The 26,410-nt window shown below is 50.1% G+C and overlaps 1 protein-coding gene across 1 annotated transcript in view; it reads left to right on the forward strand.

The window, feature by feature from the left end:
• Positions 1-15,619: 15,619 nt before the first annotated feature.
• LOC311578402 (homologous recombination OB-fold protein-like) overlaps positions 15,620-26,410 on the forward strand; it is a 21,922-nt gene continuing 11,131 nt past the window's right edge. The window contains exons 1-6 of the mRNA XM_084748226.1: positions 15,620-15,837; positions 16,998-17,048; positions 21,030-22,100; positions 24,106-24,189; positions 25,508-25,648; positions 26,240-26,348. Coding sequence (XP_084604352.1) covers positions 15,835-15,837; positions 16,998-17,048; positions 21,030-22,100; positions 24,106-24,189; positions 25,508-25,648; positions 26,240-26,348 — 1,459 coding nt within the window. The 5' untranslated portion in view covers positions 15,620-15,834. The remainder of the gene's footprint in view (positions 15,838-16,997; positions 17,049-21,029; positions 22,101-24,105; positions 24,190-25,507; positions 25,649-26,239; positions 26,349-26,410) is intronic.

Genomic DNA, 26,410 nt, shown 5'->3' on the forward strand with positions numbered 1-26,410 from the left:
TCAAACAAACAAACAGAGGTTAAACAGCTGCCAAAAGTTCATACAAGCAACCCTGGGATTCAAACCTAGATCTCTACTCTCTACACACAGGGAGCCAAGATTGGTGGAAAGTAGGGTTCTCAGGCCCCAAACTCCACGCCTCTCCTTTGGAGGTCTCTGAGATCATCACCTCTGGCTCCCAGCAGCCAAAGAGCCCCAGAAGTCACAAGAAATTTCCTTATGGGAGGCCAAGAGGGTAAACTCAGTGGCAGAACATGTGTTTATTTTGTGACAAGGGTCTTGGTTCAATTATCAATGTCCTGGCTAAGAAAAAAAAAAAGTACAGTAATCATGATGGTGTCTGTAATCCCAGCACTTGACAGGAGGATCAGAAGTTCAAAGTCAGTCTCATTCTTTCCAAGCGCAGGTCCAAGGCTGCCTGTGCTGTATGACACTGTCTTAAAAGAAGAACTTAAAGCTGGGTGTTGTGGCACACACCTTTAATCTCAGCACTGGGAGGCAGAGGCAGGTGGATCTCTGAGTTTGAGGCCAAAAGCCGGGTCTTCAGAGCAAGTTCCAGGACAGCCAAGGCTACAGAGAGAAATCCTGTCTTGAAAAACCAAAAGGAAGAAGAAGAGAAGGAGGAGGAGGAAGAAGAGGAAAGAATTATTTAAGCTGAGTGTGGTTGAATACACCTTCAATACACACTCTGGAGGCAGAGGCAGAGGCAGGTAGAGTTCTGTGAATTAGAGGCTATCCTGGTCTATATAATGAGAGCCCATCTATAATAATAATAATAATAATAATAATAAGAATAAGAATAAGAATAAGAAGAAGAAGAAGAAGAAGAAGAAGAAGAAGAAGTTCTCTCAGGTTAAGTCAATGTTGAATGACTCCTCATCCCTCCCATACATTCTCTTTTCTGGGGAGACAGATGCTTCTTTTCTGTTTCTTACAGAAAATAGATCAGTCTGCTGTCATAAGTCCCCTAGGGAAAGCAAGAACTCTTGCCAGGACTGCGTGAGCATCTCTTGAACCACTCACTCAGTCCACAAAAGGCTGCAGCTGACTGGGGAACTTCCAATCCTGTGACCCAATGGTGAATCTGGCTTCTTGGTAGAAGAAAATTAATCCCAGCAGAGAGAAGCACACGTATCATACATCGAGCCTGACAGGTGGTGACACGAACGGACTCTGGACTCAGGCTGGGAAGCAGTTAAGTGTCACTGCTGGGGTCTCTCCAGCTGTTACCCTAGTATTTGGACTCATGGAAATGCTCTGGCCATGAGCTGGGGGAGGAGATAAAGCCATCTTATGCCCTGACTGAATGTTAGCAGCACCCACCTCCTCCATGCCCTCAGATGCCTGGGTCTGTGCCATGGGGGGTTAATACGTGGGAACAAACAGGGTGCCTGCTGGTTTTAACTCTCGCCCAGGATTTTCCTTGAATGAAAACTCTTTAGCTCTCGAGGCAGGATCCCAGAGGGCAGAGAGAGCTCTAGCCCGTGGCTCTGGCCCTTGGAAGGGGGCCATACTCAAGTCGCCCCTGTGCCTCTCCGAAGAAGAAGTGTATTCTGAGTGACTGCCGTAGAAATGGTATGGTTCTGCTTTGGCCTCAGGCAGAAAGTAATACAGAGTGAGGAAGAACTGAGCCGACTGACCCAAGCAACCATCACTTAAGGGGACACCTCTCAAAGGCAATCCAAAGCTTTCATCGGCTGCCGAAAGCATCTTGCGCACAAAGGCATCCTGTGCATATTCCGTTCAGCAAGACTTCATTGAACGTACTGAAAGGTCCCAAGGCCAACATGATGCTAAACACTATGGGAACTGTACAGAAGACCAGATGACGATGGCAGGTCAGCAGGGATGGGAGCCTAGGTTCTTAGAATCACACAGAGATAAGAGTTTACACCTCACTTCCCCTCAGGATCCTGGTCTTGTTATCTGGGAGACAGGACATGAGACTTCTGTTTTTCTGAAGTCTCTTTCGGCCCGACAGTCAGAAAGTACAAAATTAGGTACGTTGGCAGAATGGCTTTGTCCGGCACGGTCACAGGCATTGAAACTTATGGCATACCCTCATCTCAGGTTGCTTAAGGCCAGTCTTGCCCCAGGACTATTTACGATAAGCTCCGGAGCTGGAAGAAAGTTTATGTCAGGGGCCAGGATGTGGCTCAGTTGGTGATGTGTTTACCTAACACACACAAAGCCCTGGGTTTGACCCTCAGCATCAGAGGGGGAAGCAGGAGGATCCAAAATTCAAGGCCATTCTCTCAGCTGCATATGGAGTTTGGGAGCCTGGACTGTATGAGACCCTATTCCAAAGAAAAAGAAAAGTTTAAAGAATAACACTGCGCCAAGCGTGGTGGCCCACGCCTTTAATCCCAGCGCTCCGGAGGCAGAAGCAGGTGGATCGTTGTAAATTCAAGGCCAGCCTGGTCTACAAAGTGAGTCCAGGACAGCCAAGACTACACAGAGAAACCCTGTCTCGGAAAAAAAAAAAAAACCAAAGAAAGAAAGAAAAAGAAAAAGTTTAAAGAATAACACTGTGCCAGGCGTGGTGGCCCACGTCTTTAATCCCAGCACTTGGGAAGCAGAGGCAAGCAGATTGCTGTGATTTTGAGGTCAGCTTGGTCTACAAAGTAAGTCCAGGCCAGCCAAGATAACAGAGGAACCCTGTCTCGAAAGACAAAACAAAATAACACTGCATGTACATTCAGGGTTATTCAAGACGGAGTGCATCAGAGTGTAACGAAAACTGTCCCTAGGAAGCCTAGGTTTGGCATAGGGCTCACTGTGTGACCCTCTCTGAGCCCGCCCTCCCTCCCTCCCTCCCTCCCTCCTGTCTTTTCCTCTTTCCCTCCCTACTTTTCTCCCTTCATCCTTTCCTGTCTCCCGCCTTCCTTACTTCTCCCTCCTTCTCTCCCTCCCTCCCTCCTTCCCCACCTCTTGGTTTCTTTCTTGGAGAGGTGAGTGTTGTGTAACAGTTTCCTGTGAGTTCAGAACATTCTATCCTGCACAGGAGCTTCAAGAACTCCCTAAAACTGACCAGACTCTGTAGGCGCCTCCTGCCAGAGTAAGCAGACAAGAAGAGCTGCCTCGAAGAGCTTTAGGCCATCTGAGGCCCCTAGAAAGGACACTCGCCCACCCGTTGAGCTGCCTATAAAGCTGTGCACTGTGCTCCTGGGTCCTAGCTTTGTAAGCTGTCAGCCATGCTGGGGTGGCCCTTGGAGATGTAGTGGTCTCTGAGTCATTTCTGCTCCTGTAAGTAACCCCCTCACCCGATAAATAACCCCAATAACCGTGCTGGACTTTGGTGGTATCTGTACTTTAATCTGTTGTAGGGTGAGTAAATGAGTGTGCTATACCTCCCCAGGAAAAAAAAGTTCTGTCACACAACACTGAGGAAGTTTTCTTTTCTCCCCCTCCCCCCTTTTTATTTAAGATTTATTTATTTATTATGTATACAGCCTGCAAGCCTGAAGAGATGGTTGTGAGCCACTATGTGGTTGCTGGGAATTGAACTCATGACCTTTGGAAGAGCAATCAGTGCTCTTAACCTCTGAGCCATCTCTCCAGCCCCCCCCCTTTTCTTTTCAAGACAGGGTTTCTCTGTGTAGCCTTGGCTGTCCTAGACTCACTTTGTAGACCAGGCTGGCTTCAAACTCACAGAAATCCGCCTGCCTCTGCCTCCCGAGTGCTGAGATTAAAGGCGTGGGCAACCATACCCGCCTCCCTTTCTCCCTTCCCCCCCCCCCACTTTTCTTTCTCTTTTTGGGGGCAGCAATGGGATACGAATAGGGCTATCTGTCCATCTGCTCATCCATCTATCTGTTTGACTAAAAAGTTAGGGGTGTGTGTGTGTGTGTGTGTGTGTGTGTGTGTGTGTGTGTGTTGCCTATCATGCATGAATTACGTGCAGGTAACTATGTGCCTGTTTGATGATCAGAAGACAATTTTTGGGAGCTGGGTTTTACGTTTTACGCCGGTTTTGCAGCGAGCTCACTCTCATTTCTGACATGTTGCCCTGTGCTCCAGGACAGTTAGCCCATGAGGTTCCAAGTCACTCTGTCTCTTCCTCCCATTTGCTGAAGATAGATCTCTTCTATTCCAGGTTGGCCTTGAACTTGTTACATAGCTAGGAATGACCTTGAACTTCTGATCCTCGCCGCCCCCTTCCGTCCCCGCCACTCCCTAGCGCTAGGATTATAGAAATGCATCACTAAGCCCCAGTTTGTACGGTGTTCAGATGGAGCTCAAAGGCCTTTCCCTTTCCTCGACATCCCTAGGGCCCTCACCTCTGGGTTGGAGGCGGAAGCTCAGCATCCAAAATAGCCATGCTCGACTCTGCGGTGTCTGGAAGAACAGTAACAGACCAGAGCCCTTTCTGCCTCCCTGTGCCTCCGTCCCTGCCCTGCATCTATAAAAGGGCATGGACCCGGCTGAGGCAGGAGTATCGTGAGTTTGAGAGCAGCCTGGAGTGAAGAGAGAGGATCAGAGAAAAGCAGGGAGGAGCAGAGTGAGGGGTGCATGTACCACGCCGGTGTCTAAGGATGCTTGCAGCTCTCCCAGCTAGCTCCAAAGACTGGCCGACAATCCCCTCAGTCTGCAGACTTCCCATTGATGGAGACTCTTTCTCCGGCTACTGGAGAGGGGTGGCTGATGCAAGCCCGGGTCATGGGCAGGACCCCGGGATAAGGCTTTGGGCATCAAGCGCTCTCTTAGGACCTGCGGTGGCACACGGGGAGCCTTCTTACCCCTCCAGCAGCCAGAGCAGAGCACAGCTGGCTAAGAAGACTTCCTGGTTGCCCTCATCCCCCTGCTGGTACCTGGAACGGAATGGGGACCAAGAAGTTCCTGGAGAGTCTAGGGTTTCTCCCTAACTGCTCAGGGGTCCAGGCCACATGGCTACAACAGTGCAAGTGTCCGCTACCATCAGCTGTTACTTGCAGGCCATCTTCTCTGGGCAGAGTGTTCCCCCGAAGCATGCTGGGAAAGAGTAGAGAGTGTAAAAAGTACCTGTTCTAGAGAAACCTGCCACTCTATAGAAACAAGATGGCATGTCCCCTGCATGACAGAGCTCACCCCTGACTATAGATACTCAGGCAAGGCAGGCCTCCCTCTCTGAGCCTCAGTTTCCCCTCCATGAATGATTAGAGGGTCAGACCCTGAGATTTTTCTTTCTTTCTTTCTTTCTTTCTTTCTTTCTTTCTTTCTTTCTTTTTATTTATTTATTTATTTATTTTTGAGACAGGGTTTCTTTGTGTAACAGCCCTGACTGTCCTGGACTTGCTTTGTAGACCAGGCTGACCTCGAACCCACAGAGATCCACCTACCTTTGTTACCTTCCAAGTGCTGGGATTAAAGGTGTGTGCCACCACTGCCTGGCTTTTTTTTTTTTCTTCCAAGATAGGGTTTCTCTGTGTAGTCTTGGCTGTCCTGGACTCAGTCTGTAGACCAGGCTGGCCTCGAACTCACAGAGATTCACCTGCCTCTGCCTCCTGAGTGCTGAGATTAAAGGCATGTGCCACCACCACCTGGCAGAGATTTTGGAATCTTGACTGTTTTAAAATAATGGAGAATTAGACCGAGTGGACTGAACATCCTACATGGGGATGTATGGGCTATTTGTGTGTTAGGGGTCGGGGTGGGAATTGGTTTTCATCCCTCTGTGTAGTTCTAGCTGTCCTAGAGCTTGATATGTAGACCAGGCTGGCCTCGAACTCACAGAGATCCTCCTGCCTCTGCCTCTCAAGAGCTGGGATTAAAGGCATGTACCACCACACCTGGCTTCTGGAGAAGCAGGGATTTTGACACACAAAAATTGCCCCAAAGTCAGGTGTGGTGCGTCACAGAATCTGAGGCAGGAGAATGGCAAAATCAAGGCTCGTTTTGGTTATTATTTGGAATCCTGTCTCAAGACAATCAAGCAAACAAACTTGCTGAATGCTCCCTCCAGTAAGTAATCTTGAGTGAGCATACATTTTGCACCCCCATTTCATAACCCTGGGACTCCTACCGGCTAGCCAATTGCTTTATTTCTGAGCTGTATCTCCACATCTTTTTGTTTGTTTGTTTGTTTTTTGAGACAGGGTCTCTCTGTGTAGCCTTGGCTGTCCTGGACTCACTTTGTAGCCCAGGCTGGCCTCGAACTCACAGTGATCCACCTGCCTCTGCCTCCCGAGTACTGGGACTAAAGGCGTGCGCCACCACGCCCGGCTCCTCCACATCTTTTTATTGGAGACTGGGCTTCACTGAGCTGCCTAGGCTAGCCTTAAATTACAGTCCTCTGAAGGTGGGGAGGTGGTTCAATGGTTAGAGCACCAGTTGCTCTTCTGGAGGACCTAGGTTTGATTCCCAGCATTCATGTGTCAGCTCAGAGCCATCTATAACTCTAATCCTAGGATATGGCTTCCTTGGCAAAACACCCATACACATAAAATTAAACTAAAGTAATTGAAAGAGTTTGTTTAAAACAAACAAACAAACAAAAACATACACATAAAATAAAAGTTTTACTTTTTTAAAAACAAGCCAGGCAGTGGTGGCATGAGCCTTTAATCCCAGAACTCGGGTGTCGGAGGCAGGTGGAGTTCGAGGCCAGTCTAGTCTACAAAGTTAGTCCAGAACAGGCAAAGCTACACAGAGAAACTATGTCTCAAAAAGCAAAAACCAAAAAACAAACAAACAAACAAAAAAGATGAAAACAAAGCAGGTAGTGGTGGTACATGCCTTCAATCATAGAACGCAGGGGGCAGAGGCAGGCAGGTCTCTGTGAGTTCAAAGGCAGCCTGGTCTACCCAGGGAGTTTCTGGATAGCCAGGTCTACATAGAAAGACCCCCGTCTTTAAAAAAAAAAATTTTTTTTTAACAGTTCAAGTGAGATCAGGAGGCAGAGGCAGGCAAATCTGTAAGTTCAAGGCTAGCCTGGTTTATAGAGTGAGTTACAGGATGTCCAGGGCTACACAGAGACACCCTGTCTGGAAAAACAAAACAAAACAAACAGCCCAGTTTCAGTGAGATGGCTTACTGGGTAAAGGCACTTGCCACCGAGTCTGGTGACCTCAGCACCTGTCCGGGTGCACTCTGTCACAAGCACGCACACAAATAAACAGATGACTTCAATTACAAAAACAAAGTAAAACAAAAGTGAGCTGCTAACTTTCCTGTAGGTACAGACTTGCAATCCAAGTACTGCAAAGGCTGAGGCAAGAGAATTGAAAGTTCAAGGCTAGCCTAGGCTACATAGTGGGACCCTGTCTTAAAAATTAGAACAAATGGGGGTCTGGAGAGATGGCTCAGAGCTTAAGAGCACTGACTGCTCTTCCAAGGTCCTGAGTTCAATTCCCAGCAACCACATGGTGGCTCATAACCATCTATAACGTGATCTGATGCCCTCCTCCTCTGGCATGCAGGTAGAGAACTGTACACATATAAATAAACCTCTTTTTAAAAAAAAATGAAAATAAAATCTTAGAAAAAAAATTCAAACCAGGTGTGGTGGAGCACACCTGAAATCCTAGCCCTTGGGAGGCAGTGGCAGGTGGATCTCTGTGAGTTCGAGGCCAGCCTCGTCTACAAAGTGAGTCCAGGGCAGCTAAGGCTACACAAAGAAACCCTGTCTGGGGGCAAGGGGTGTGTAGGTGGTGGGGTGGGGGGCAGAACAGAAAACAAACCACCACCAACAAATCATTTGCCAGGCTGTCTGCTATTAAGATCAGTCTCCCACCTGATGTGCTCCTAGATCCCAAAACAAGCCTGATGCCCAGAGATAAGGTGTCAAAACACATCAGTCAACCAACCAACCAATCACTTGCTAAGTCCAGTAAGCCCAGTAAGCCCAGTAAGCCTGGGGTCCTTATTCCTGTAGGATCCTTGGAACACGGATGCAGACTTGAGGATGGCTGTCTGCCCTTGATTCTACAAAGCAGGAAGAGCGGATGGTGGACCCAGGCGCTACAAACATTGCAGAGGCAAAGATCACTTCCAGGGTGGCAGGTCAACTCCGGTCACTGAATGAGTGTGGCCAAAACCAGGTCAGTGAGAGACTGCGGCTAACACCGGAGAAACGAGCCTGGAAAAGAGGCTGTGCATTACCTTTGGCCTTGCCCAAAGCCAGCCTTCCACACAGGCACTCCATGACAGACGAGGAGGGCGACGCTCAGTCTAATATACTTGCTAAGCACCACAGCTCAGACCAAGCTGAAGTCTTATGTGTTTGCTCATGACAGTTGTATGTAACCCAGACTGACCTCAGACCCACTCTGTATCAGAGGCTGGCCTCAGTTTCTGATTCTCCTGCCTCTGCCTTCCAAGCGCTAGGATTACAGGCATGTCCAGTGCTGGGACCACTATCTTCTTCCTCAGGCGTTTTCCACAGAGGGGATGGAACCCACCAATTAAACCAGTGCTTAAGCTGGTACTGGACTCCAATAATTAGGAGGCAGAGCCTAGATCTTTACTTCCTGGGTTTGGGGTTTCTAGCAAGTTCTTGAGATCTCCATAGCTTTAAATCCATACTAAAGGTAAGGAAGAGCCCGGGGGTGTAGCTCAGCGGTAGGAGCCTTTGGAAGGGCCCTGGCTTTGATCCCCGGCATTATTGAAAAAGGGGAGGAGGAAGCCTGGCAGGCAGATCAATGTGAGTTCCAGGACAGCCTGGTCTACAAAGTGTGAGTCCAGGACAGCCAAGGCTACATAGAGAAACCTTGTAACGAGTACAACAACAAACAAACAAACAAAAGGAGCAAGAAGGGAGAGGAGGGGGCTGGAGAAATGGCTCAGTAGCTAAGCGCACTTGTTCTTCCAGAGGAACTTGACTCCCATTCCCAGCACATGCATAGCAGCGCTTAACTGTCTGTTAACTCCAGTTCTAGAGGACCAGCGCCCTCTTCTGGCCCCCATCAGCACTGCATGCATATTACTCACATACATACAAGCCGGCAAAATATTCAAACACTCAAACACATTTAAAATAAAAATTTTTTAATGGTTTGGGGGTTTGTTTTGTTTTGTTTTGTCTTGTTTGTTTGTTAAATGTGAGGCAGGGTTTCTCTGTGTAGCCTTGGCTGTCCTGGACTCCATTTGTAGACCAGGCTGGCCTTGAAAATTAGTAACAGCGATGATAATAATAACTATGTCCGCTGTGGGCGATATTAGACCCAATGGTGCAGGTAAAGTGTATGTATGAGCTGTTGCTCTTTCTCTCTGTTCCTGGGCACACGTGTGTTCCATGGACGTGCCAATGCCCCGTTGATTGAGGGTGAGGGAGCACGTTGCAGATTCTGCGAATGGAGGACTACTTTTGTTTGGGGAGTCCTAAGTCCTTGTGAATTTTTGGGAAGAAACAGATATGGTGATCTCTGCTCTTGGCGGGGGAGCCCCTTTAATGTTGGGGAAGCCTATATGCTGTGCTGGGTTCTGCCTTGACCTGTCACTCATGGACTACTAAATGCCTCTGAGCCTCCCGCTCCTTACCTGGAGGATGGAGTCACGTTCTCCGCCTTCGAGAGCTGCCGTTAGGATGGTCACATGGGTGGCAGAGCCTTCCAACTTTGCTTTCCGCCAGCTGCTGCCAGTCCCCAGCATTCACGCTCCAAGGCTCACAACTCCCTGTGATTCCAACTCCAAAGGAGCCGACGATGCCCCTAGCCTCCAAGGAAACCTGTGCACACCCTCACACAGATGCACGCACACGCACATAATTAAAGAAAAGACCCTGGTAAATGTTTGTGAGAAAAGATTAAATATGGAAAATTAAACTATGCATAATACACATGCATTTACTAAATTTCAAACATGAAATTTACCATTTTAAGTATACAATGTAATAGTTTTGGGGTTTGGGGAGGTTTTTTTTTTTTTTTTTTTTTTTGGTTTGGTTTGGTTTGGTTTCTCCCAGACAGTGTTTCTCTGTGTAGCCTCGGCTGTCCTGGACTTGCTTTGTAGACCAGGCTGGCTTCAAATTCAGAGAGATCTGCCTGCCTCTGCCTCCCTGAGTGCTGGCTGGGATTACAGGTGTGCACCATCACGCCTGGCTCCAATTTAGTTTTTAGTAAGTTTACTGAATTGCACAACCGTTGCCACAGTCCAGTTTTAGAACATTTCACCACCACAGAAAATGCCCTTTTACACTTAGTTCCCACTACCACCCCACAGGTGGCTTTTAAAATGCTTAATAAGCTAATTTTTTTCTATTAAAAAAAAAGTCACGAGTTCTTATTGCAGAAAACTCCTAGGGAAGAGGAGCCGAGAAAGAACAAAGAGAATAAACTCACTCCTAAACCCATAATCCAAAAGAATAACTGCTAATATAAGTAATAAATACTTTCCTAAACTCCTTCTCTACTCTTTTTTTTTTCCAAAATAAAATTATACTTTGCTACGCATAATATTATCTGTTCTGTAGTTATTTTATTTCGTAAGTTGTATGTATGTTTGTTTGTTGTTTTTCGAGACAGGGTTTCTCTGTGTAGCCTTGGCTGTCCTGAACTCGCTTTGTAGACCAGGCTGGCCTCGAACTCACAGCGATCCGCCTGCCTCTGCCTCCCGAGTGCTGGGTTTAAAGGCGTGCGGCACCACTGCCCGGCTTGAACTGCTCTTTTTAAGGCTGGCTCAGCAAGAGTCATGGGACTCGATAGGTTTTCCCAGAAGCCTCAGATAGTGTCCAGACCAAGAGCGGAAGGCTAAAAGATGCAGGGAGGGGGATGTACAAAGGAGAGAGACCACTAGGTCCTGAAGATGCTTGGGCAATGGGCAGACGCTGTGCGGGACTTCCCAGGCAAACAGAGGAACACCCCATAGTTCTGTCTCTATAGCCCACTCCCCAGCAGCCATAGGTGCTTTCAGCAGCCCCTGTCAAACAGCCTTTCTTACAGCCATGTTTGTCCTTGATGGTCCTCTAAGGAAGCCAGATGCCAGTCCTTGGGACCAGCCAGCTGCAACACACCCCAAGCCCTGTCTCACCAGCACACCCCACTGACTGGGTCGCCTTCACTGCCAAAGGGAACCAAAAGCTACCCGAAGCCAGCTTCCCTTCCTCCCCCGCCCTTCCCACCACCCCCCTATCCCCACCCCCGTCCCCCACCCCCGCCTTAAAGAACCCACTGAGTTCGATTTGGAGAGGTGGGTGTTGGATGAGGCTTAGAGGATTGAGCTAGCTGCGTCTGTCCTCGAGAGATCCTGTGATGACTCACATGCCACCCGAAGGGAGAGAGGGAAAAGAGGGGCTAGGGGGATGAATGGATTGAAAGTCAAAGGGAGGGGCGGAGGAGAGGCGCTCCGGGGCCTCGATTGGCCCGCGTCAATTTCTTCTCAACATCTGCAGTGCGTGGGGCTGAGTGATCCCACCCCGGGGGGGGGGGGGGGCGGGTAGCGCTTCGAAGCTGGCTGACGTCGCTTCCCGCCTGCTGGGCCGGCTGCGAGCTGTTCATGAATGATTCACCGCTTTGTCAGGCTGATTCACTGCTCGGCTGGGGACTTGGAAAGGGGGGGGGGGGGCGCACGGCCCTCTCTGTACGTCTTACACTCGCGCACTTACACGCGCGCACATACGCATGTACGCGCAGGTGAGGCTCCAGCACGGCTTCTTAGATGCTAGGGTCAGGACCCCATGAACAGGTTTCCGTGCTTAGGAGAAGCTGCTCTTCATCACCCGGTCCATCGATGGGGGAAGCTCTTTGGAATTTCAGTCTACTAATCCCTGTGGTCATTTCTGTGAAAACGGAGAAAATTAAGCCCCATTAAATCTTCGGTTCCTTAGTCAAACGAGCCACGTTTCGGGCATTCAGTCAGCATAAGGGGCTAGTGGCTGCTCGAACAGACAGTGAGTTTCCATGACACCCAGTTCCACCGCACAGCTGGCTTACACATATGGAGAGCACAGTAACCGAACCCAGCATCTTCGCAAACACAGCCACACAAACAGAGCAGCCCTCCCCCCCACCCAACTCCCATATGTGGACCCCAACACACACCGAATTCCACACACACACACACACTCAGCACACAACACCCAACCACCAACACAACATCAAACTCCGTGTGTGTACACACTGCTTGTTCAGTCTGCCGCTGTCCATAACAAGGCATATAAATACACGCAGGAAAACATGAATTAGGGTGAAAACGCATTTGCAAACATGCAGAAATAGATACAAACCCAAGCCATGTGGTTCCCATAACAATTCCCCCACACAAGTTTGCAAGCTCAAGCGGAGGGGGGGCGTGGGGAGGGGGCTGGGATCCATGTTTGTTGAGACTCTGCCAGCATGCCAGGCGTCCTGGAGTTAGCCACTTCATTGCAGAGACCCTGCGAGATACAGAATTCTCTTTTCATGGAGAAAGCAAGCAGGAAAGGCTCTGAGAGGTAAAGTAACTCACTCAAGATCACATGCCAGTTAGCAGGAGATTCAAACATAGTTTTCTAACTCCGTGGCAAGCTGTCTTCAACCCCATCCCCCCCCTCCCTCCCCATGGCATGTGTGCGTTTTGGTGTTTTTGTTTGTTTGTTTGTTTGTTTTTTGTTTTTGTTTTTTTCCTTTGTACTTGAGTAAAACTCCTTCACAACCCATGGCAGCTATTTGTAGAAGTGAGCTTAAAGTTGCCCAACTCAGCCACTCTTTTTTTTTTTTTTCTTTTCTGGTTTTTCCGAGACAGGATTTCTCTGTGTAGCAATGGCTGCTGTCCTGGATTCATTTTGTAGACCAGGCAGCCTCGAACTCAGAGCGATTTGCCTGCCTCTGCCTTCCGAGTGCTGGGATTAAAGAGGGCCAGCTCCCCCCCCCCCTTTTTTTTCTTTCTGCCAAAGGCATCAAGTCATTCAACAAATGCTTGTATGGTGTCTTCCACATACCAAGTACTCGGTCACAAAAGGTTCGCAGGCCTGGCGGCACACACTCATAATCCCAGCACTTGAGGAGGCGGAGACAGGTGGATTGTTGCAAATTCAAGGCCAGCCCGTGACATACCTGTCTAAACTCTCCTCTCCTCCCAAAAGAACTGAGCAGAAAAGAAAAGTAAAAAAAAAAAAAAAAAAAAGGCAGGTCTTGAATGCAGGGAGCTGGGAACAAGAAACCTTGGGTTTGCCCCAGGCAAATGGCTTCTTTGAAAGCTAGGCATGGTGGCGCACATGCCTTGCATCCCACGACGCCAGAGGCAGAGGGCCTGTCTCAAAACAACAACAACAACAAAGAAGCAAAAAACAAAAGGGGCAAGCCAGGCGAGGTGGCACAAGCCTTTAATGCCAGCACTTGGAAGGCAGAGGCAGGTGGATTGCTGTGAGTTTGAGGCCAGCCTGGTCTACAAAGTGAGTCCAGGACAGCAGCCAAGGCTACACAGAGAGCCCCTGTCTTGGGGGTGGGGTGGGGGGACAGGGGGGAGAAAAGAAAAAAAAGAGAGAGAGAGAGAGAGAAAGAAAAGGGGCATCAGCATAGCATGGAGGTGTGTCCACGTCATGCCAGCCCTCGGGAGGTTGAGTCAGAAGTGAGTGCCCTCTTCTGACCCGCAGGCAGAATACTGTATACATAATAAATAAATATTTAGGGCCGGGCATAGTGGTGCACGAGTGAGGCAGAGGCAGGCCGATCTCTGTGAGTTCAAGGCCAGCCTGGTCCACACAGCCACCTTTAGGATATTTTTGTCTTTACTATGATGATGTTATTTTATTTTAAAGTAAAGCAAATTCATTTTTTAAAAAAGTGAGTGCTCTAGGCCACCCTGAGCTAGGCAACCTTGTCAAGGGAGGAGGAGGATGAAGGAGAGAGGGAAGAGGGAGAAGCAAGAAGTATGCTAAACTCTGTAATAACTGGGCTTGAGCACCGTGGGAACTCAGACCAAAAAGGAAGGAGTAAGTTCAGAAACGGAAAAACTGGCAGCTGGGGCTTGGGCTGGAAGACCCAAACCAGAGACACCCGGTGGAGGGCAATGACGGAGTTGAGCACAGTGGGTGGGTCTTCGTGGCGCACGCCTTTAATCCCAGCACTCGGGAGGCAGAGGCAGGTGGAGCGCTGTGAGTTCGAAGCCAGCCTGGTCTACAAAGTGAGTCTAGGGCAGCCAAGGCTACACAGAGAAATGCTGTCTTGAAAAAACAAACAAACAAACAAACAAACAAACAGTGGGCAGGTCTGAGCACTCTAGTTTCGCTTGTAATGGTAGCATCCAAAATCCCCGGAGTACCATGTGCGCTCCAGGGGATGGAGTTGAGAGACGTCAACCTAGGTAGTGAGGCGTCAACGTCTTCACTGCGCGATGACCTTTGGCTTCTAAGGGTTCCAGGGAACTGAGTGCCTCACCGAGGCTTCAGGGAAGACAGGCCCCTATAATTATGTGGAAAACATCCTGTGCCTGCACACATAAACCCTGTTCTGAGGAAGAATCCATCACGTTAGCCATATTGCTGTGGGTCGGGTCGGAAGGCTGCTGTGCTCTGAGGAACAGACACACCCTGTCTCTCCCTTGACCTCTTCCTGAATTCACTCTCCTTTCCGTGCCTTGTGTGCTTAAGCCGGGCCTTACCTTACAGCGCCTGCGTGGCCTACAGAGGGGTACCCCTAGTTTCCAAAGTTTCTTTTTCTTTTTTCTTCCTTTCTTTGTTTTTTTTTTTTTAATCTGTTTTTTCCAGACAGGGTTTTTCTGTGTAGTCCTGGCTGTCCTGGACTCTGTAGACCAGGCTGGCCTCGAACTCACATCTATCTGCCTGTCTCTGCCAGCTGTCAAAGTTTCTTATTTGTGTGTTTATTGTGTTTTTGTTTTGTTTTGGTTTTTCGAGACGGGGTTTCTCTGTGTAGCCTTGGCTGTCCTGGACTTGCTTTACAGACCAGGCTGGCCTTGAACTCACAGCAATCTGCCTGCCTCTGCCTCTGGAGTGCTGGGATTAAAGGCGTGTGCCACCACGCCTGGCTTTTTTTTTTTTTTTCTCCCCTGCAGTGTATGTGTGTGTTGTGACTGGAACCCAGGGCCTTGTGCCAGGTGTAATATTCTACCATTGGACTACACTTCCAGCTTTCAGCCCTATCTTTCTAACATGCAAAGAACGCCCAGATTTTTTTTTTTCTCCTGTAGACATTCTTTAGGGCTGGGCGTGTTATTAGCTCAGCGTTGAACATCTGCTTAGCATGTGCAAGGCCCCACATCATGGATTCCCTCCCCATTTACCAGAGGGTGGCACATAGGGTTGTCAGGGGCTTGGAACCTGCTCCCTGTCTTTTCCTGTCTACCAATCAGCGTTTGTCTAACAAGTATGAGGTCCTGGGTTCCAATCCCAGCACCACATGAAGCCAACCCCTGCTGCCACCTGCCTGGAATCCCAGCTACTGGGAGGTAGAGGAATGACCATCATGAGTTAAGGTTATTTTCAACTACAAAATGAGTCAGAGGGCAGCCTGAGCTACACCATAGGCTGAGTTCTGATGAGGATGAAGTCATTCTCAAATCACCAGTGTGCTCAACACAAAGGAAGGGGGAATAAGATTAAGGTGTCCCAGATTTCCCCCAAGTGGTAGCCGACTGGACCGAGGGACCGCTTGGGGGCGACCGAGAGCCCATGAGTTTTCCCTTTAAGGCTGAGGCGGAAGACCAGAGGGAGACGGGCCTGTGTCGGCAGGATAAAAATGGAGCCTCTCCTTTAAGAGGGCGGAGCCACTATTGTGGCGGCAGCTTCGATTTGCTGCCCCGGGGCGCACACTCTCAGGCTCTTGGAGGCCTTCTCTCAGCTTCTCCTGCAGTGTTAAAGATGCTTTTCTCGACCCTGCTCCATAGGTACGGTCGGCCGTAGTCCCCACTTACATCTGGGACGAGTTGGAGCTGGAGTCTGATACGGCCGGGCTAATCCACCCGCCCGAGCCCACGGCTGTCGTCATGGTAATGCCGCCTGTGGAAGGGGCTGCGGGGGGCGGGGGCGCCCAGCTGTAGGGAAGCCAGACTCCAGGTTTGGGCTCCACGCTCTCTTAATCTGCTAGGATGGGTTCTCTCTGGGAGGGACTGGGGGTAGTCTGCAGACCTGAGTTCTAGTCTGGAAGGGCAAGTGCAGGAAACCTTGTGAAAGGACCCATCCCCCGACAGAGAGACAGACCCACAGACACCCTCCCGCACACAGGCACGCACTTTGTAGACCAGGCTGGCCTCGAACTCACAGCGATCCGCCTGTCTCTGCCTCCCGAGTGATGGGATTAAAGGCGTGCGCCACCACCGACCGACCGGCTTGGTTTTGGACTTCTGTAGAAAGAAATCACTGGGTTGATTCTCAGAAAGAGGAGTTTCCATGCCAGGATTTATGGTAGTTTCTTGTGTTGGACAAACCTTTCGGATACTGTTACAAAATCCTCAGGCCCGGCTTCCAGAGGCAGTGCAGGTAAAATAGTCCCATCTCTTGGGAAGTGAAAGGCTCAAGAGGTCAAGGTCAGGGGCTGGGGAGATGGTGGAGCAGATGAAGCTGAGTTCCATCCCTAGGACCCACGTCGTGGAAGGACTGACTCCCTCAAGTTGCCTTCCGACCTGGTGCCCACCCTCCACTCCCGCTAAATTAATAACTTTTAAGAGTCGAAAATGACCTTCATCAGTAATAAGTTTGAGGCCAGCTTGGGTTAGTCTCATCCTCCCCTTTCTAGGAGTTATTATGATAGATAATATATAGTTCTGTGTCACCCTGGCTGTCCTGGACTCACTTTGTGGACCAGGCTGGCCTTGAACTCAAAGCAATCTGCCTGCCTCTGCCTCCTGAGTGCTGGCATTAAAGGCATGCATCACCACCACACCCAACGATGATTTTATATACATACATACGTGTGTGTGTGTGTGTGTGTGTGTGTATGTAGCCAGGCATACACATTTTTTTTTTTTTTAACCTGAAAGTATTTTTAAGTCTTTAGCTAAGTCGAATTTCAACTTTTTCCTCCTCCAGTCCTGGCCAAACACAAACCAGAAAAAAGTAGACTTGAGATAGTCTTGTTAGAGCTGGGGAAAAGAGGGAGTGAATGCAGAGTCTCTCCCCCAGCCTTAATCGTTTTTGTTTTCTCTTTCAGATGTGTAGTTTTCAGAAACTGTTTGCTGTGGAAGAAGAGTTTGAAGATGAGGTAGGGAAATGTTAGTGATCAGAGGTGGCAAAACACCCCAGTTCAGAACCTCTGGAGCGTTCCCATCAGGCAGTTCTCTGTGAGTTCGAGGCTAGCCTGGTCTACATAGCAAGTTCCAGGACAGCCAGGGCGGTGTAGAGAGACTCTGTCTCGAACGAAACAAGCAAAAAAGGCTGGGAGCGTGGGTGAGTGGGTAAAGGTTCCGGCTTATCTCGGAGCCCTGACCTCAGTCTCAAAGCTCTGAATAAAACCAGGTACGTGGGCCAGGCGTGGTGGCGCACGCCTTTCATCCCAGCACTCGGGAGGCAGAGGCAGGTGGATCGCTGTGAGTTTGAGGCCAGCCTGGTCTACAAAGCGAGTCCAGGACTGCCAAGGCTACACAGAGAAACCCTGTTTCGAAAAACCAAAAAACAAACAAACAAACAAAACAGGTAGGTAAGATGTGCCTGTAATTCCAGCGTTTGCTGGGTGGAGGCAAAAAGATCATGGCTACAGGTCACCCTCTCTCTACTGCGGAGAGGACTCAAAGCTAGTCGTGGGCCACTGGAGATTCTGTCTCAAAAGAAGAAAACAAACAAAAACCAAATTAGCTCCCTAATTGTAACTGTGGTGTTTTTAATTATGAAGGCCTTTCTGGGAGCCGTCCCCAGGGTGGTTTCACTCGCTTTTTATAATAGCATACCTGAGGTGGGGGGGGGGGGGACGACGAGGCAAGGTAGCTGGATGGCTTGCGACCTGAGGGCACCCACTGGCAGCAGGGGGGACAGATTGCTGTCTTCTCCGGCCTCCCACTTTCTCCTCTCTGCTGTGAAGGGCATTGTTCCGCATCACACACTCTTCCTTCTCAGATGATAAGAGATGAAAACGAGCTACAAAGTCTGGAATCGCCCTTGTGGAAGCTTTACCCCACACCAGTTCAATGAGAATTTCTCACAGGGGAATTTCAATTAAAGTCACTTACTGGCCGTGAGAACCAGGGCAAAGCCCTTCGTTCTGTGGCCCCTCCTGGGCTGTTTCCAACAGGAGTCTTGTCTTTGCTTTCATGGTGCTGCTGATCAAAGCGCGGAGCCACATCTGGAGCCCTTCCCAAAGAGGTGTTGCTGCTCTTTGTTTGTTTGTTTGTTTGAGATAGGATCTCTCTCTCTCTCTCTGTGTAGTGAAGGCTGGCCTTGAAGCCATCCTGCCTCAGCCTCCGGAGTGCTGGGAGTACAGCCATGTGACACTGAGCCTGGCTGCAGTGGTATTTTAGAGCACAACTAAAGACTGCCAGACTAGTTTCTGGCTGTCAGAACCAGTGGATATAGCGTCATCTAGGACACTTGACATTTCTTTTTTTTTTTTTAATATATTTTATTAATTTATTCATATTACATCTCAATTGTTATCCCATCCCTTGTATCCTCCCATTCCTCCCTCCCTCCCATTTTCCCCTTACTCCTCTCCCCTATGACTGTGACTGAGGGGGACCTCCTCCCCCTGTATATGCTCATAGGGTATCAAGTCTCTTTTTGGTACCCTGCTATCCTTCCTCTGAGTCCCACCAGGCCTCCCCGTCCAGGGGACGTGGTCAAATATGGGGCACCAGAGTTCGTGTGAAACTCTGTCCTGACTCTCCACTCAACTGTGGAGAATGTCCCATCCATTGGCTAGATCTGGGTAGGGGTTCGAAGTTTACTGCACGTATTGTCCTTGGCTGGTGCCATAGTTTGAGCAGGACTCCTGGGCCCAGATCCTCATGTCATAATGTTCTACACTTGATATTTCTACCTTGGCTTGCCTGCCTCTGCTTCCTGACTGCATGCTGGGATTAAAAGTTTCCACTACTGCTTTTGCTTCCCGGTTCCTCTCCTAAACAAAGGATGTAGGATAAGGGCCCAGGTGGGTCCTAGCCTGAGTTCTTGACCAGTCCAAGTCTCAGGCTCTTCTTTTAATTTTTATTTTATGTGTGTATTTGTATGTGTGTGTACACTGCATGTTCGTGTGCCAGTCAGAAGAGGGCACCAGATGCCCTGGGGCTGGAGTAACAGATGGTTGTGAGTCACTGGACATGAGTGCTGGGATCCGAACTCCGGTCCTTTGGAAGAGTAGTAAGTGCTCCGAACCACTGAGCCATCTCTCCAGCCTCAACAAGCCTCAGATTCTGCATCCTTAAGGTACAGATTCTGTACGTATCCATAGGGCCATTGTAACAATTCTCAGAGGAGTCTAGTTGGTTTGGTTTGGTTTTTCAAGACAGGGTTTCTCTGTGTAGCCCTGATTGTCCTAGACTCTCTTTGTAGACCAGGTTGGCCTGGAACTCACAGAGATCCGCCTGCCTCTGGCTTCCGGAAGCTGGTGTGCCACCACACCCCGCCAGAGTAGTCTAATAAAATACTTTAGTGGCACCTGACGCCCAGTGAAGTTTCAAGTGTCTCTTGCTTTTGTCACAAATTATTCAGTTACCAACCTTTTCTGTTTTGTTTTGTTTGTGTGTGTTTTTTCAAGACAGGGTTTCTCTGTGTAGCCCTGGCTGTCCTGGAACTCACTTTGTAGATCAGGCAGGCCTCGAACTCACAGAAATTCACTTTTGTTTTTAATGAGACAGGGTCTCTCAGTTAGCTTGGGCTGACCCCAGAATTGCTGTGTGGCTGAGGATAACCCTGAACTCCTGATCCTCCTGCCTCCGGGGTCTTCATTGCTGGGATTATTTGCGTGTGCCGTCAACAGCCATCGTCATTGTGGGTTTTTGCCCAGCATTAGCACCTTTTGTCAAGATGTGTCCCTGTCTTTAACTTTCAGTTCTGGGGATGTGTCATTAGAGGCTGAAAAGGAACTATGAAAGCGACCCTCTTGGGTCTTAGCAGGTGACGGTAGAACTGCCAGAGTAATAATGGAATTAGAAGGAATGACTCGGACTGTTTACATTTTTGTTCCTTGAAAATGGCAGGCCTGTCTCTTTCTTGCTTCCCAAGGTAGACGATGTTACAGCTAAGTGTCACTTCTCTGGGAGGAAAGGGGACCGTCGAGCTGTAGGGTGACCAGGGTCCTGCCGTTCTGATCAGCGTTATGATTGTGGCCCCAGTTGTTGCTGGAGTGTGGGACCCTTGATACACAGCTCAAGCAGGAAAAACCTTTCTGTAGCCCAGACAACCCAGAGCAGCGGCGGGGGCTGGGGGTGGCTAGTCCCTTCCCGTCACTTAATCAGCAGTTCTGACTCAGAACACCCTCAGAACGGGTCTGTTGCTCTCCAAGGTGTCAATCTCACCTTGCTTCCCAGATGCAATCCATACTTAATTTAACTTGCCTGAGAAGCTATATTTAACTCCTGTCTGTTTGCCTGGATCCAGGGGCTCTCTGTCTCACTGAAGGCTGTGGGTGGGAGTGTGCACGGCTGGAGGTAGGGAAGGCACTAGGGACAGGCTGCATGGCCAACAGGGTAGTTGCCCACAGTCCTGGCCAAACTAGCCCGTCTCCTTCAGATGCATATGTGACCTTGCAAGCTGCCTTCGGCTGTTTGGTGCCCTGGAATGTTTTTCCTGTTGCTTTCCCAGTCGGCCTCCTCCTGGAGACTGAGGAGAGAGTAACTACCTGAAAATACAGCCTTAGAAGGCCTCTGACAGAAGCCTGCTGGCCCCCTGGCTCATAGGTAGATTGTAAGTAGGGAGAGACGCTATCCTTGCCTCTCGTGTCCTGGTCTCTTGCATAAGTGGGTGTCTGCACACATACATGCTGTGTGCTTAAGCAGTAAAAGTAGAAGGTTTTGCATTTATTTATTTGGAAGCAGTTTTAAATTCCCAGATGCAGAGACCCTGCCGAGTATGGTAGCACTGGCTTGTAATCCCAGCACTTGGGAGGTGGAGACAGAGGGGTCAGGAGTTCAAGGTCATCCTCAGCTACCTGGCAAGTTCAGCAAGGCCAGTCTGAGCTATGTGAGATACTGTCTCAAGAAGTGAACAAACAAAACCCCGATGCAAAGGCCCCGCTCTCTCTGTTTCTTTGTAGGATTTCTTATCTGCTTTGGAGAACACAGAGAGCCATTTTGCTAGTGAGCTGCCTGGGAATGCTGCCTGCCTGCCAGCGGTCTCGTCCAGACCACGGGAGACTCTGCAGGCGCGATCCTCACTTCCCTTGCCATCATACCCGCTTTCTTCCAGCCCGTTAGTCCCAGGACCCTGTCCCCCTACTCCCAGTGTGCCCCAGACCATCAGGGATCTACCTTGTGTGGGACCCATGTCCCCAAGACCTGTCTCGGCTTCTAGCAGCAGTGAGGGCAGTCAGCAAAGAAGGACCCTGACTGAAAACGTATTCCAAGGGTCATCGAGACCCCAGCCCTCAGCCGCGCACTCTGGCTTTATCTTTGAGAGCCATTGTGAGGGCATTGGTGGCTTTGAAGCGCCTGATGAGTTTGACAGGGCCCTGGCAAGCATGGAGCTGGAGGGAGCTGCATTGGAGCTAGACCTTGGAGTTGATGGTGGAGCCACCCAAATCCTGCCTGCTCAGCACCATGAGGGTCCAGTATTGGCGAAAAAGGCCCGAGTAGCCAATCTGAGTGCATCTTCCCAGAAGGGGGCCATTGTCCACTGTAGGAGTCCATGGCCTTCCTTGAGACCTGGAGCGGGAGACAGTCTTCCTGTCCCAGCCGCCTCTGCAGTTTCAGCTTCTCGTCAGAGAGACTCCGCCATTGCTGCACCTCAGCTTCTCCAAGTAGCTGGAAGGACCATTCAAAACACCCCTCAGACTCATTTGTGTTCTCGGCCGTTTCAGTCTCCCAGAGCTTGGCCAAGCGGCAAACCCCGTTTTCCTGCACCTGAACATCCCCACTGCAGCTCTTCCATAGTCCGTCAGGGGCCCTGGCCCTCCCGAGCCCCAGGATCTTCTGTCAATTCCCCTGCCAGCACCCCGAGAAGTACTTCTGCCCCGTCTCCTCAGCCAGCTCTTCAGACACCTATAGTCACCAACCGCCTGGTCCAGCTTGTCACCGCTACCAGCCGGACACCCCAGCAGCCCTCCCGCCCCTCCATGCGACCTAAAACCCGCCGATTCCCCGGCCCAGCAGGAGTCCTGCCTCACCAGGTGAGTGACCGGCTTTCTGGGGACACTAGGATCCAGGGAAAGAAACAGTGGTCTAGCCTTAGCATATCTCCTTTGCCAGAAGACAGGCAAGAAGTGAGGAGAAAGGATTTACAAGGTCTGGAGAGATGGCTCAGGCATCGGAGCTTGCAATCCTAGCTCTGGTGAGGAGATGAAAAGATTCCTGATGGCCGGATGTAGTACGTTTTCTCCTAGCACCCAGGAGGCAGAGACAGGCAGATCTCTCTGTGAGTTCGAGGCCAGCCTGATCTACAAAGTGAGTTCAGGACAGCCAAGGCTACACAGAAAAATCCTGTCTCAAAACAAACAAAACAGAAAACAAAAAGAGCCCCCAAAAAGGGGGCCTGGAGAGATGGCTCAGAGGTTAAGAGCACTGACTGCTCTTCCAGAGGTCCTGAGTTCAATTCCCAGTAACCATATGGTGGTTCACAACCATCTATAATGAGATCTGATGCCCTCTTCTGGCATATAGCTGTACATGAAGACAGAGTACTGTGTACATAATGAAAAAAAAAAACTTTAAAAAACAAAAACAAAAACAAAACCCCAAAAAACCTGGGCAGGAAGAATACTTGAAAATCTACCTGTGGGGCTGGAGAGATGGCTCAGAGATTAAGAGTCCAAAGGTCCTGAGTTCAATTCCCAGCAACCACATGGTGGCTCACAACCATCTATAATGAGATCCAGTGCTCTCTTCTGCACACATGCAGGCAAAATACTGTATAAATAATAAAGCTGGGTGGTGGTGGCGCAAGCCTTTAATGCCAGCACTTGGGAGGCAGAGGCAGGCAGATCTCTATGAGTTCAAGGCCAGCCTGGTCTACAAAGTGAGTCTAGGACAGCCAAGGCTACACAGAGAGACCTTGTTTCGAAAAACTAAAAAAGAAAAAAGAAGAAAGAAAGAAAGAAAATCTACCTGTGAAACAGTGCTTGAGAGACATAACCTCGTGGTTTCAGTGTGCTTGTTGAGTGTCTGTTTGCTATTAGCCAAGAGGTAGGTATTGGGCAGCTCATTTAGAACTGAGAAGGAGCTTGCAGCATAGTGGACCAACGTAGGTGGGGACGATGAGTGATTATGTGCAAAGGATGCACTGTGAGTAGGGGTGTCTCCCTGGCTCCTGGGGACACGCCGCCTCTGCCTCGCCTTGCTCAGTGGCTAGGAGGATAAAGGTAAGCATGGAGACTCTGTGTGGGGCTTGGTCCAGCAATGGGAAGACAAGAGTGTGTGGAGGGTTTTGGGTTTTTTTGTTTGTTTTGGTTTTTTTTGTTGTTGTTGTTGTTTTGGTTTGGTTTGGTTTGGTTTTGGTTTTTTGAGACAGAGTTTCTCTGTGTAGCCTTAGCTGTCCTGGACTCACTTTGTAGACCAGGCTGGCCTCGAACTCACAGTGATCCACCTGCCTCTGCCTCCCGTGTGCTGGCATTAAAGGCGTGCGCCACCATGCTTGGCTAAGAGTGGGTGTGTTTAGAGGTCACAGAACAGTTCACTGTGGCTGGCGTTGGGAGCCTGACACGAGGAAGCCCCGGAGGCTGGACGTGAAGCAGTCCTGTGGAGCAGCCGGTGGCGGTGGAGGGATTAAGGCCCCTCAAACTAGTTTAGAGTTAGGACCCAGGTAACTGGGTCCTGGGGCTGTCTGGTCGCAGTGGGTATCTTCTCTTCTGCTGAGGGGATTGACACAATCCTCGCTGTTACAGAGGGCCCCAAGGGGTGCTCTGCTCTTTCCCGAGAACCCCCTCTATTTGGGTCACTGCCCCCTTCGGGTGGCGCTGGGCTTTGCTCCTGAACCAGCTCTAGTTTCCTTACCTTCCCAAACTGATCCCCCAAGTGTCTTTTTTTAACTCCCAGTGAGGCTCTTGAGACTGTTAGAGGCGATGTAATATGTGCTAATTGTCCCTGATCGTTTCCTGAACCCATTATGTAACCCAGACAAGACGCTGTACTTGTAAATAACAGCTGCTGAGCTTGCTCTCGCCTTCTCTCCCCTCTTAGCATAGCGGGGAGAATCTGGAGGAGATCATGGTTTCCACACCCCAGACACCGACTCACGGTGCTCTGGCTAAGTTCCAGACTGAGGTAACTTCCTTTATGTAAATCTTCACTTCTTGGGCAGCATTTGAAAGTGAGGGGCAAGCCGGGTGGTGGTCCTCGCCTTTAGTCCCAGCACTCGGGAGGCAGAGGCAGGCGGATCTCTGTGAGTTCGAGGCCAGCCTGGCCTACAAAGTGAGTCCAGGACAGCCAAGGCTACACAGAGAAACCCTGTCTCAAGAAAAAAAAAAAGGTGAGGAGCATCCTTGTATGCCTCAGGTGATGCTGCTAAGCCTAAACCAACGGGCGGGTGGAGAAAGCAGTTGAGGGAGGCAGCAGCTTACAGACAGAGAGTGAGGCCACGGCCCAAGCTTCTCTTCCATCTGAGAACGATGGACCCAGCCAGCTGCACCTTTCCCTGGGGAGAAGAGTGTAATAGGTCCTATGAGATGGTATCTTGGGAACCCTCTTGGGTTTCTGGAAGCTGAGCTGGGAAGGGTCTGCCCACATCTCATTTCCAGGAGGTTCTCTTTCCGTGGGTAGGGCCAGCGTCCCTCCCTCCTGGGTGTAGTTGACTCATCCTGTCTTCAGACCCACCTTTGTTTTTATTCAATTCTCACCCTCTTACGTTTCGCTGCAGCTCCCCCAGGGCTGCCCGTCCACTCCAGGTCCAAACCTGGCAAAGTAACCGTGTGGAGTCAAAGCAAGGGCATCAGATAAAATGTGACTGGGTTTAAAATGGCTATGATACCCTATGAGCCGATAAGTATACCCAGGAGCCCCTACTCCTAAAACTTCCAGACAATTACAAGACAGGTGCAAGGGGCTGGAGAGGTGGCTCAGCAGTTAAGAGCCCTTGCGGCTTTTGGGGTGAATCTTTGTGCAGCTCCCAGCACCCACACCAGGTGCCTCACCCCTGTTGCCTGCAACTCCAGCTGCAGGCAACCCAGCGCCCTCTCCAGGCCTTTCCAAGCATCTGCACGCACATGTGTACATCCATTCAGGCCCACATGCATACTCATAAAATCAGTAAGTAAATCTTTAAACAGATAAAAGAATGGGTGCCCTATTGCTTCGCTGTAATTAAAGTCAGGGCTTAATTAGAGAGAAAAGAAGGAAAACCTTTGTTTTGCCTGCTTAGTGAAAGATGCAGGATGCAGCCACGTTTCACGTGCCACTTCCTGTTCATTATGGTAATGGAGAGCCCCCCTCCCCCCCCCCCCCCCCCCCCCGTGCCCCCGATTCCAGGGAATTCACTGTTTCTCTCCCGCCTGTCTGTCCGCCCTGCTCCAGTCAGGGATCCTTCTCAAGGCAGAGATCCACTAATACAGGCTCCTCTCTGCTCTGCTCTGCTCTGCGCTACCAGATTGTTACTAGTTCCCAGGGATCGGTGGAAGAAGATTTTGGGCGAGGGCCCTGGCTCACCATGAAATCTTCTCTGAGCCTGGACGAGCGAGACCCGACGTGCTTTCTCTATACCTACAGTATTGTGATGGTGTTGCGCAAGGTAAGGGCCCTGAAACGGGAGACTACTCTTTCAGAAGAGGCCATTTGCCACTGCTTGCCTTTTTTTTGTTGTTGTTGTTTTGCTTTGCTTTTCAAGACAGGGTTTCTCTGTGTAGCCTTGGCTGTCCTGGGCTCACTTTGTAGACCAGGCTGGCCTTGAACTCACAGAGAGCCGCCTGCCTCTGCCTCCCAAGTTCTGGGATTACAGGTGTGCGCCACGGAGCCGGGCATTTGCCACCTCTTATCCTAGCCCTGTCCCTGGAGGGCAGCTTGGATTGTATGTTTCTACTGTATCAGTTTTGAGCAGAGAATGGGCCCGCTTCCAGGTACCAAGTTGAGAAGTAGAGATTGAGCCCCCTGTCCGGCCCCCTGAGAGTTCCCTAGTGCTCTCTCGTGTACAGACACACGTTGGTACATGCGTCAGCAGATGCCTGCCTGTGGCCTGCCAGCTTAGGCCTCTACAGGGAGCAGAGCATGCCCTTCCAGCCACCTTGGCTTGACACAAAGGAAGGCTGTCACCATCCACGGGGCTGCCCGTGGGGAGTTCCGTGTGGGCATGGCAAGCTCAGTGAGTGCCTGTCCTTGTAAGCAGGCAGCCCTCAAGCAGCTCCCCAAGAACAAGGTCCCCAACATGGCGGTGATGATCAAGTCCCTGACTCGGAGCACGATGGATGCCAGTGCGGTTTTTAAGGACCCCACAGGTAAGGAGTGGGTCCTGGGAGTGTCTTAGGAGTGACCTCCCTTGAGGTCAAGAGATGAGCGG

This window comes from Acomys minous (genome assembly GCF_964271855.1).
Source record: "Acomys minous genome assembly, chromosome: 12".
Lineage (NCBI taxonomy): Eukaryota > Metazoa > Chordata > Mammalia > Rodentia > Muridae > Acomys > Acomys minous.